General features: G+C 38.0%; 1 protein-coding gene across 1 annotated transcript in view; it reads right to left on the bottom strand.

Annotated features, from left to right (window-relative positions):
• Positions 1–13,378, bottom strand: part of OXSR1 (oxidative stress responsive kinase 1) — a 118,222-nt gene that overhangs the window by 48,622 nt on the left and 56,222 nt on the right. Inside the window, exon 2 of the mRNA XM_088446426.1 lies at positions 8,412–8,524. Coding sequence (XP_088302552.1) covers positions 8,412–8,524 — 113 coding nt within the window. The remainder of the gene's footprint in view (positions 1–8,411; positions 8,525–13,378) is intronic.

Here is a 13,378-nt window from a genome sequence, read left to right as displayed (position 1 = left end):
CAATACATTGACATTGCTTCCCTGTAGCACAGATATCATTGGAATTTCCTTTTTACTTCTGATAAGGAATAAACTAAATAAAAAACATGTCTCTGGGCTAATAATATTATAGAAAAGAAAAATTCCAAACAAATGAAAACCTAGTACAATTTCTGTCAGGAAGTGTTTGAGGAGACAAGTCATACTGAGCTAATTAACTAGTAGGTCATCCCATGCTTCATGAGCATTTGCAAACAAGCAATAAAACAAATGTTTTAAATTTCTGTGAAAAGTAATTTGTGATTCAATATTATTCACAACTTAAATAGTCACAGAACTGTTAATGTAGGAGAAAAGAAAACCAAACACATATAAAGGGCTCCCCCCATACACTTTAGCCACGATTCCCTGTTCTACCAAGACCGCCGATCTGCGAACAACGTTGATCAGTGAACATGTTAAAAATCCCAGAATCACCAATACCAGACATTTTCTGGTCGGATTGGGAAATAAAGGTTTTTTCAACATTTTATACATCCCCGATCCCCCAGCCCCGATGGCCACTGAATGGAGAATTGTGGCCCTTAATTCTATTTTAGTAAGGTTGATCTTTCCTTCTATTTCTGCATCCATACGGTTTAAAAGAAAGACAAAAAACAAAAACCCACTAATGTGTTACATTTTCTATAATAGGAGGAAGAAGAAAAAACTAATAAATAATTCTCAATAAAAGTAAAAAAATAAAAAAAAATAAAGTTTTACACCACAGCAAGTGAAGATTTTCTACCCAGTGTTTACAATATGTTGCAGTAGATAAGCAGCAACACTTGGCCCACCTAAGGAGCAGTGACTGATTCACAACCCCATCACCACCCCTGACATGGCTCTGTGTCAACATTTCACCTCAAGACGCCCAACCATTTTTTTTTCATTTTCTCTCCGCAGCAGAGTATTACATGTCTTTATAAAAGTATTACACAATGGGGTGAAAAAAAACAAAGCTACTCTAAAAATTCACTTCCACCAATTATTTTCACATTAATTCATACCATATAATATTTACCTTATTTATAAAATATCATTGTGTCTAGTACTTTTTAGTTTTGTTTTTACTATTAACTTTTTAAACACTTTTACACAGAAATAATTCATACAAACAATTTTATAGTCTTTACAATATTAGTTATATACTGACTTATGTGGTGTACACACCTGACCGACACATCGGCCGACCGCCGCGCCAAACGATTTGGTAGGCATACACACTTACTAATTGGCTGCTCGATACGTCTGGCCAGACATCACAACTGGGCGGGCAGTTAAATTTGCCTGCCCAGATGCGATGTCATGGTTTCTGCTGCCAGCATAACAGGTTGGTCGGTCGTCCGTAAACACGCACAGGCAGATGTGCACGATATATAGTATATCTTTCAGATATATTGCATCTGCTTTTCTGCACCTCTGACGCAATATATATCTGTGAACGACGTCATTCACAGAAATATCGTGTGAATACTCGAGCAGATGCACTTAACATATTGCTTGTCTGTTGTACGAACGATATCGTGCAGTGTGTACCTATCATTAGGTTTTCATTGTTGACATCAAAGAACTCTTCATATGTGGCTGGAATAATGTTGACATCAAATAACTCTTCATATGTGGCTTCCTCTAGTTTAAATGCTATATTGAATATGGTAAGCCACTTGAAACTGCACAAAAAATACCTTAGTCATGATTGTGACCTAATAAGGACAATTAGGTAAGTAAAATGAATGCGATTTTGGACATGATGAATGGATATCGATAAAATTGGTTGCAGCATCTCTGGATGTAAATAACAAAATGAGTAGAAACCCATTATAAGTGCAGCCTCAGAGCTGGTCTTGTAAAACAATCGAATAGCTCCGGTGCAGTTTAGGGAGGTATGGGAGGTATAAACAATTGAATCGCCCCCTATATATTTATTTTGGAAATGTACTACATCAAACCACTACCTTTCATAGACCATGGGAGAGAATGTAATAGGTTCCTAGTTTTTGTGCGAGTATGGACTCTCATTGTCTCGCTGTGAATATGATGTGACCCCTACGTTTCCCGCCCCCCCCCCCCCCCCCATATTTTCACAACCAGGACTGGCTCACAGATCCAAGTACTGGTTATGCTGATCTGTGCAGGCTTCTGCTTAACATTCTGCTGCTGAAGCTAAGCTCGCTAGCTTTAAATGAGTCCATTTTTTATTTTTTTTTATTTTTTTTACTAGTTTTGTGCATGCTTACAACTCGAACCCTACTACATTGTGCGAGTTGCATACTTAACACGGGCAACATCTGGATGGCGTATTTTGCCGGGGCGAGAAGATTTGATGCGAGTTTTGTGTGATTTTGCATGTTCTCATACTCTATTACATAAGACATTACATTACATAAGTCATTACATGTAAACTCGCATGTTTCTAGCAGCCAACTCTCACACTTATCGAACGGACTCTATTACATTCCCTTCCCTCCTCCCACCCCCCCATGTCTGAGAAGACATCTGTACACATTTGTAACCAGTGGAACAAACCACATTAAGGACGCCAGAGAGATACTGTACCTACCAAAGGAATCCATATAACACACAAATGTTTCCTATAACATGTAAGTGGAAAATCTTACTTTTTAGTTGACTTCCTAACATATATCTGCTATGGTTTAGAGTAGTTAAAATAATGTATAAAATTGATTATTGAACAAAAGGGCAATAAAACACATTAGTATACCAGTATCCTTAGGTCACAAGAAAATTATGTTTAAAAATGCTGAGATGATTTTAGAGATAACCAGTTCTCGTAGCAAGCAGAGCTTCTACTGGTGAATTATCCATAGCATCTAGTCTTCTCCAAGTACCAATATACTGACCATTTATATTTACAGTTGTATTTTTAGGAAAATAAAACTGCATTTATTTGCATTTATTATTTCTGTATAACAATTTATCACCATTTTTTATTCAATAAGCAATGCAACTCCCTGTAGACTCCATTTAATAACACACTGTCTTTGTGTTCTTAAAGGATGCACGTGTCAGCTAAGCTTGATTTTAATACCATTATGCAGGGACATGTTTATTTTCAAGTAACTCCACATAAATAAGGCCAGTTTGGGATCAGCCAGGGAGTAACCAAAGAACTAAATGTGAAAAGTGAATTGGCTGACTTTAGTCATTTTTAGACAAACCAGGTGGTGGTTATGATTAGCCATTTCACCCCTACGGCATGCATACAAGCCCAGGTGAGCCTGGTCAATTCAACCTTTATTATAGTATGGCTCATTTACACTTTAACTTCACTAAACTTGCACAAATAACTTAACTGATAGAGGTCTGAGTTGCCACTTGGGTCATGCTGCCAATTAAAGCAAGAATAGGAATGGACAATGAGACTGTGCCATTCATTTCCCAAGCTGTGAAAAATGTTTGGCAGGAGCAAAATACAGTATTTAAATTACATTAATAAGTAATAACTCTGAATAAAGAATCTATTCTAAATTAACTAGTTATGACATAGTCATACAGTAAATAATCTCAGAAGAACAACACAGATTACCTATCTCAAAAAGTTATTTAAAACATTTTTGGAGGTTAAAAGTAGACCCAGAAACTACAGTACAAGCATTTGAGGCAGTCAACAAGCAGGAGGCATCACTGAAGTACAAGGTTCTTTGTCATTAGTTTAAAACTGTGATTCTCCTTCAATGCTACAAAACAGATGAGTGTTCAGCATGTAAAATAGTTGCTATTTTTGTATGAACAGTACAATACGTACAGGCTGGTAATGACTGTGCAAAGCACAACTGTCTTATGTAGTATCCCGCTATGCTGTTTAAGCAGAGTGCTGCATCCTGCCCGTTTTGTAGATTGAAACATGTGTCCCGCCCTTTTAGGGAGCACCACACTGATTGGATAATCAGCGACGATGTGAACACTCCCCCTTATGCTGAGGGCGTCCATCATCTGCATCCTCCATGCATACCCAGACACCAAAGCAGTAACTTCATGCCGCAGAGACCCAAACTGCAGTAGGCAAAAGGTTGTGGCAGCAGCACGAAGATTTTCAGAGAAATGGGGGTGTAATCTGGCTGTGAGCAAGCAGAATAGGCCTTCATCGGAAGGATCTTGTGCCAGCAAATTGCTGGGCGGACCCAAAGGCGGGGTCATAGGCAGCGGCAGGATTAGTGCCAGGAGAAGGAATGAACAGACTCTTGTGTGGCTGGCAAGGCAGAGGTAACTGGGTGAGTGTGCCCAGTACACCTTTGACTGCAGCAGAGACCTCATGTCTAAACCCGCTTATCCCGCGGCTAATGCCCTGTCCCAGCATTATGACTAGTGTTTTTTCTCCCCTTCTACTGGAGCACAGAGGTCTGTCCAGTAACTTTGTGAGGCATTGCAGGGGCATGAGATGAGATCTAATAGCCCAAGAGGAAAACTGTGTGGGCATGTCTAATGGGCATTGAAGGGACATGTGGGGTGGTCTGATAGTACATAGGCTTAGGGAGGACTGAGGGGCACTGAAAGGGAATTGGGGGGGGATGAATGGAAAAGATTTAAACATATATACATATGGGTTCTATATGTTATATTGACATGGGTCTTAATATTGACATGTAGCATGTCGACACTGATTAAATGTTGACATGATCAAAACGTTAACATTATAGTCCGGGTAATGTGGCGATCTCCTCACCTGGTCTGGCAGCTCCAGTGTTGTTCTGGTTGTCAGCAGATGCAAAGTTCTGGCGGTGGGTCACAATCTATAACCCACCCCTCGCAGCTTAACACCCCCTCCCCCGAAGCCTAACCCTGTCGGCATTTTGCAGAATGTTGACATTTCAACAATGTCGGCAACATAACTGTCTATGATTGTCAACACGGTGACTGCATCCCATATATACTATACCAGACTTTAATGCCCATAATTCATAATACACCACACAGCTCTAGTGATGTGTTACAACCAAATTGTTGCCCTTCAAAATTAAAACATGCCCTCCTCAGTGATCAGTACCCTGCCCAAAAAATCCTAGAGTGAACACTATGGCTGCTTACAGTAACGTAGGGGTTATTGTAGGGGCATTACATAGCTGCACTGGGAATACCACTGGCCTTTCATCATTACTTCAGGAATTAATCCATAACCTCTATGTAGTATTGATGAATACTGCCGAATAATGTCTGCAATCTGTCCGGCATGTGTGGAGCTTATACAGATCAAACTTCTCAAGTGAGGAATTTTCTTAAAATAGGAAGCTGGATTTTCACCTGACGAAGGACAATGCAAAGGAAAACTCGTACATCATTAACTCCTCTAATTAAGCTACGAAGCTGTAAGATGTGAATGAAACAAAGCTATGATATAGCACCAGTGATGTGCGGTGCGGAGAAGTGAGGTAGGTTAGCAGAGCCTTTCCTGTGATACTTACTGTAGGTATACTCCACAGTTTTTACTTTCAAAATTATAAGAAAACTGTATTATTATAAATTATTATAAATATCTTCTTTGTATTATTCTATACATTTTTATAGTCAAAACTCTGGAGTAAAAAGTGTATGGCGGGTGAGGCACTGCCTCCCCTGACTACCTTTCTGCACATCCCTGGTCAAAACACACCAATTTCCAGCACTGTATACTGCTGCACCTTTGTATAATGCCCACATGAACCCTCGGGTTCATATATGTATGTGTAAATCAGGCTCTGATACTAGCCAGTGCTCCCAAGCATTTACTTCACCACACATCTCTGTATAGCAATATCATTCCCTTGAGGGTATGATGCTTACGGGAACATTGTTATAGGTCAGCATATAGCAGCTTATTTGGTATACAAAAACATTGCTCCAATATGGATCCTCCACTAGATGTTTAACCAGTCAAGTTGCAACTTCCTTGGCCAAACTAGAAGTGAAGTAAGAGACATCTAGTTTGAGTCAATGCATTACCCATTCTTAACCTGGCACAGACAACTGCTGAGACAGCATTGAACCTACAGACTCTTTCTATGTAAGGAGCATATACCATGTTCTCTGTGAACTGGAAAGGTAACCAAAGATGGAGTATTGTAAAAAGCTTTTCCACCTAAAGCAAAAAGAAGATATCTGCACTTACATCAATTAAAGATACCCACCTGTACTGTATACAGCTTGAACTGTATTATTCTAGCAGTATACAGATGGGTGGGACTGTAGAATATAGTTTTGGGTGGATGATTGTTTAACCGGAGAGGGAAATGGTTCATCTGTAGAACAGTCACATAGAACATACATAGAATGCAGAGGAACTATATATATATATATATATATATATATATATATATATATATACACATATATATATATATATATATATATACATATATATATATATATATATATATATATACATACATATATATATATACATACACACATACATACACACCATACATTGCTGGACTTAATTTAGCCTTTAACTTTGTTGATAAGCCCCAAAAAATAAATAAATATAAATTTTATTACATAAAGGATGTTTGACAGGCTTTTTGGAAGAAAAGCATTTCTGCTCCACATATTAGATTTTGAAAGATATTAAAGCTTAAAATGTGTAGTTTTTCCTAATTTCAGTTCATATACAGATGTGTCCACATACATCTAGCGTCCATGAGCATTAAACAGCCCTTCTAGCCGTGCCATACTATGGTGAGACTTGGTAGCGCCGTGTGTCTCTCTCATAAAATGAGTCTTATTCTCAAAAATGATTCGAATACGGCGCACAAAGCAGCTTATGCTGATTAAAATGATATGCTGCATGCCTATATTCTGTATGTGACTAGGGTTAGATCTGCATACAAAAGGCTACATTACAGTGTCACAGCCGCTGACACTGTAACGTAGCATTTCACACGCAGATACAGCTGCTGACACTGTAGCGTAGCATTTCACACGCAGATACAGCCGCTGACACTGTAACGTAGCATTTCACACGCAGATACAGCTGCTGACACTGTAACGTAGCATTTCACACGCAGATACAGCCGCTGACACTGTAACGTAGCATTTCACACGCAGATACAGCAGCTGACACTGTAACGTAGCATTTCACACGCAGATACAGCAGCTGACACTGTAACGTAGCATTTCACACGCAGATACAGCTGCTGACACTGTAACGATACAGCCGCAGAATATAGGCATGCAGCATATCACTTTAATCAGCATAAGCTGCTAGTGCGCCCTATGCACATCGATTCACGAATAAGACACATTTCAGGGAAAGAGTCACCCGAATAGAAGCTTAGTGCTACCGAGTCGCATGGCGCTCATGCGTTGTGTAACGCGACTTGTAGCGCACAGAGGATAGTTGTATGTGGACATCTGTACCTACAAAAGGGAATGGAACTCTGTGATGATATGTTCATACTCTGGGTAGATTACAGAGGTTCTCAAGTGCAGATTATTGAACAATTTATCTCTTCTCTTAATTGGTACTTGAAAGGACTATAACTTGTGAGAGTGGCGGTTCTGAAGGCAGTGAGGAGGTTAATCACAGATGGACAAACGCACACAAAGAAAACGAAACATCAGCTGTTTGATGGGTAGTTGTAAACAGTGAATGCCAGGCGTGAATCACAAGGCCCATGAATAATAAATAGCATCACATTCCATTCGCTTTAATCCATTTGATTTAGATGGCATGCAGGACAGCAAGAGCTGGGGGTCCATGAAAGAATAACACAGGCACGCCCCTCCCTGATGTGCCTCGCACAGGAAGCTTTTCCCGCCATTGTACAAAGGAACCAATTAATCTGGTGGTTGGAAGCCAGCTTCAGCTTCATAAAACCATAAGACATATAGCCTAGCTAAAAACATTCCTGCACATAAGTGACACTTCAACAGCCATAGTTAAAAAAATAAAATAGAATTTCAACTATCACTATCAGCGAGGAAAATGTGTCTGTGAGGCCGGTTGCGGTAAAAACTTCTGCAAGAAAAACAGCTAGAAAACATCAAAAACACCAATGTTAAATATTAAAATATCAGTGCCCTCCTCCTTCTGCTGAATATACTACAGTTCAACAGTAAAACAATGATTACAGTTTTATCAATAACTTTTATACATCAGACATGAACACATTTCAATCAGAAGATGACTTCAACACCACATGAAATAAGTGTGTTATATTGCTCCGTTAATGTGGATCTCTCACCTACACAATGGAGAAGACTTCCATCTTGTGGACTTAACCAGTTTTGTAGCCTATCACGTCACTAGGACCTGGGACTAATATTCAAGATGCTAACTTATTTTCATCGGATAATGGTCCACGACCACAAAATGGATGCCAATACAGTGTGTAGATAAAAGCTCCACTTTAAGCATAGGCTGATAGCGAAAACATCCTGATCATTAATATTACCAGTAGTTCATCCATGCTGGTCTGACATTTTTCTAGATTAATCCTCTTGATGGCCACCTTCTCTTTCTTGGGCATGCAGTAGGCAGCTTGGACCACAGCTGTTGCGCCACTTCCTGCAGGACAGAAACAATTTCAATATTCAATCAACAAGGATAAAAAAAAAAAAACAACACGATAATGGCAAAATTGCATCAACTAAAAGGGATTTTTTTTGTTTTATTTTAAAATAGGCAATCTGCAATCCTGTCCATTTATAGTCAAGCACAGCGAAAAAGATCTGCACATCACAGACATATATAATCACTTGTAGGCAGAGTTGCATAAAACTGGATTTAAAAAAAAAAAAAATCAATAACTGATTTATCTGCTTTAAATCAGATTTTTTTTGTATTTAAATAGGATTTTTTCTGAACATTTTTTGTTAAGTTAACATTTTACATTTTTAAACGTTTTAAGTTTAAAAAAAACAACAAAAAAAAACCTATTTAAATCAAATAAATCAGTTTTTGATTTTTGTTTTTTTTTAAATCCAATTTTATGCAACCCTGTTGTAGGCGTCTCCTGGTTCTACCAAATGGCACTGACAGCTCTGACTGGTAAAATCATTGGGTGATCATGATGGATTTTAATTGCAGGACTCCAACCCCCCCCCCCCCACCTTTTTATTGGCAATTACAACACAGAACATGCACATACACCTTTAGAATCCTCCTCTAGCTTGTCAGTAATAAGGTGGACACAATTAAGAAAAAAGACCAAGTATTCCTATGGTGGGGCACTCACGGATTATTGAAATAAAGGGATAAATCATATGTGACCCGTGTTCTTAAATAAAACATAACCTTTAAAATAAGGTCAGCAAAATATCTAAACTTGTAATTATGAACCAAAATTCATCATTATCTCAAAAAATATTTATTTGTATTTTGATTATTTTAATAAAAAATATGTTCGTGATTTACAATTTGATGTCTCCACACTTCTTGTTATCTACACTACCAGAAATCCATACTGCACACAATAACCCAATATAATTGGTGGTGTCCTCTGTTTCAAATCAAACTATCGAATACCATATCAATTATTTGTCTGAGGAAGGTTATCTGTTATCACATATAGTGTTAGATACAGTAATTAAATAAAGCTCTAATTATTCTGGGGGTTCAAGACTCCGCATATATCACTCACATTAGATTTCGAATAGATCTCACATGTGCAAAAACAGTTTAAATAGCCAGTATTGTAATTCCAGAATAGGAATAGTATTAACACTTAGTGATATTATTAATTAGTATATAGTTATTGGGATAGCTCCTATTCTGGGAGCTCAGTAACTCAGCAATTAAATATTGCAAGGGCTGATTAATACTTGATATTTGACCGTATTATAATCTAAGGAGGGCTACTAGTTGTCAAAACATATAGTATTAAATACGATAATTAGATAACCCTCTGGTTATTCTGGGGGTTCAAGACTCTGCATGTGCTGCCCACATTGAATTTTAAATAGATCTCACATGTACAGTGATAATACCAAATAGCCAGTATTGTCATGCCAAAATTAGGAGTAGTATTAATACCGAATGATATAGTTAATTAATATATGGCTATCAGGATAGCTCCTATTCTGGGAGCTCAGTAACCCAGCAATCAGTTGTTAAGGGGGCTGATTGTAATATGATCAAAGAGGTTTGTACTCAGACAAATATGATATAGTAAAATAATATCCTAGGCAACAGATCTAAATTTTACGATTCTTAGATTTTCCTAACATATGGTAACATAATATCCTAGAATACAGATCTGCCATCAGACTGACACATTGTTATATTTTCAGAGTATCACACTGGATTTGTATCAAAAAGTTAGTCTATCTCATTCGTTTATTTAGAGGTTTGTGTGCAGTGTAAGTACAGGTGTCTGCTTCAATTTCCAGCAGTTCATATGTCTGGTAGTTTTTTCAGATATCTAGGAACCTACGATTAAGCTGACAGCGAAACGCGCGTCAGGACTGGAAGGGGCATGCGATGTTAGAGTGTCCCACGTGTTTTTAATGTTGTGTCTCCACTGAAATAAACTATTAAGCAGATATATGTGACAGTCATTTTGACTGTAGTCAATACAGGCATGTGAATGATCTGTCCCCCGCAACAGGAATACACTGCGTATGCTATGACATGATGATATTGTATGGGGAGACATGGTCTACCACTAAGCGTGTCAGAGATTATCTGAGAAAACTACCAGACATATGAACTGCTGGAAATTTAAGCAGACACCTGTACTTACACTGCACACAAACTTCTAAATAAACAAATAATGAGATGGACTAACTTTTTGATACAAATCCAATGTGAAAATATTACAATGTGTCAGTCTGATGGCAGATCTGTAATCTAGGATATTATGTTACCATATTTTAGGAAAATCTAAAAATCTTAAAATTTTGATCATATTACAATCAGCCCCCTTAACAACTGATTTCTGGGTTACTGAGCTCCCAGAATAGGAGCTATCCTGATAGCCATATATTAATTAACTATATCATTAGGTATTAATACTACTCCTAATTTTGGCATGACAATACTGGCTATTTGGTATTATCACTGTACATGTGAGATCTATTTAAAATTCAATGTGGGCAGCACATGCAGAGTCTTGAACCCCCAGAATAACCAGAGGTTTATCTAATTATCGTATTTTATACTATATGTTTTGACAACTAGTAGCCCTCCTTAGATTAATACTTGAAATTTGACCATATTATCATCAGCCCTTGCATACTTAATTGCTGAGTTACTGAGCTCCCAGAATAGGAGCTATCCCATTAACTATATACTAATTAATAATATCACTAAGTGTTAATACTATTCCTATTCTGGAATGACAATACTGGCTATTTAAACTATTTTTGCACATGTGAGATCTATTCGAAATCTAATGTGAGTGATATATGTGGAGTCTTGAACCCCCAGAATAATTAGAGGTTTATTTAATTACTGTATCTAACACTATATGTGATAACAGATAACCTTCCTCAGACAAATAATTGATATGGTATTCGATAGTTTGATTTGAAACAGAGGACACCACCAATTATATTGGGTTATTGTGTGCAGTATGGATTTCTGGTAGTGTAGATAACAAGAAGTGTGAAAACATCAAATTTTAAATAACAAACAAATTTTTTTATTAAAATAATCAAAATACAAATAAATATTTTTTGATATAATGATGAATTTTGGTTCATAATTCATAATTACAAGTTTCGATATTTCGCTGACCTTATTTTAAAGGATAAATTAAAGGTTATGTTTTATTTAAGAACACGGGTCACATATGATTTATCCCTTTATTTCAATAATCCGTGAGTGTCCCACCATAGGAATACTTGGTCTTTTTTCTTAATTGTGTCTATGTTATTATTCCTGGGTGCACCTCCCCTTTATTACTAAGGTATATTTTACCTAAATTAAACACCGGGGAAGGATAATCCATATACAAGGGTCTGTGCAGAGTTTTCTTTTGTTTCCCAGTAATAAGGTGGCGCCAGACCTGGGTAAGCATTACTAGACGTAGCAAAAAATATATCCCTATACATAACTAAACCTAAAGGTGCGTACACACGGTACGATATCTATGAACGATAACGTTCAACGTTATATCGTTAACTTTATGCAGTGAACGACCAACGATGCTCATTCCCGAATGAACGATAACGATATCTATGATCGTCCATACATGCAGGCCAACTTGCACGATACTGTCAACTTTGCCTGTTCAGAGATGTTGCAGGATGACTTCACTGAAAGATATCTTTGAAGTCGTTGGTGGTACAGATCGTACCGTGTGTATGCAGCTTTAACCTAGCCAAATGAAGACTTATTGTAATATTCCACAGTAAAGACATTCATTCATATAGATATAACATTATATCTAAAAGAGGACCTGCAAAACAGCATGGGAAGACGTAATGTGGCGTGCCAAGTACGCCAATGGAAAAGAAACAAATAAGTTGAGAATGGAATGGGATGTATCAAACTGTGGTTGTGTATAATCCAGTGGTTCCCAAACTTTTTTGAATCACGGCGCCCTAGTGCATCAGAAACGTTTTCACGCCACCCCTAAGCCAAACTTTTGTTATTCAGAAAAAAATGTAGTGAAGTAGTAAAGTGAAGTAAATTGTGCTTATCTGTCATCCTTAGGTTCAGTTATGTGGTGGTGGACAGGTTTGTGCTTCTGCTTGTCCACATATTTAAATTACATTGACCATATAGAATTTGATTTGGTGCTGGACCACCAACCTGAGGCACCCCAGGGTGCCGTGGCACACAGTTTGGGAACCACTGGTATAATCATTACAGTAGCTAAAGCAAAGATCAACGACTCCCTCTCCGCCCTTCTCCCCCTCCTCTAATCAAACATTTTGCCAATCACTGGTCACAATTAGAGTGCAACGATTTGTGCAGCAGTTAACTGTGACTGGCTGCCAAAGCTTACTTCAGGAAGAGAATGACCAATAAGCTGGCTGTATCTGCAGGACAGCCACAACAGCACAGAACTCCTATATTATGCATAAAAATGGGGGCGCTCATTTATGCAAGAGAAAAGGGGTCAGTTCAGACTTCCTGATCTTCCTTAAGTTGGAATGTACGGTCAATATTTGTAGAAAAACGACCACCATGAAAGTAAACTTAACTAAATGTACAGTAAGTATGAGCTTTGCTTCGTATAGAGGTATGTCAGACACCACAAATTTCCATCAATTTGATAGGAGCTTTAGCTGACTCACTCTGTGCAGTTGGGGATCACTACTACTTCCACTATATAAATCTCAGTCTGTAACTTCCTACTGGTCTCAGTCCTAGGGGTCAGTTCCGTTAGCCACAAGTAAGGCGAATTGCAACAACGGCCCCTCCTCTCACAGCGCGATCTTGACAATTTTTGTACAATAGCCCTATTGGGTT

This window comes from Taudactylus pleione, unplaced genomic scaffold (genome assembly GCF_031769625.1).
Source record: "Taudactylus pleione unplaced genomic scaffold, aTauple2 ptg000398l, whole genome shotgun sequence".
Taxonomy (NCBI): domain Eukaryota; kingdom Metazoa; phylum Chordata; class Amphibia; order Anura; family Myobatrachidae; genus Taudactylus; species Taudactylus pleione.
Note: the sequence above shows the minus strand (reverse complement) of the source record. Positions and strands in the feature narration are given on the sequence as shown.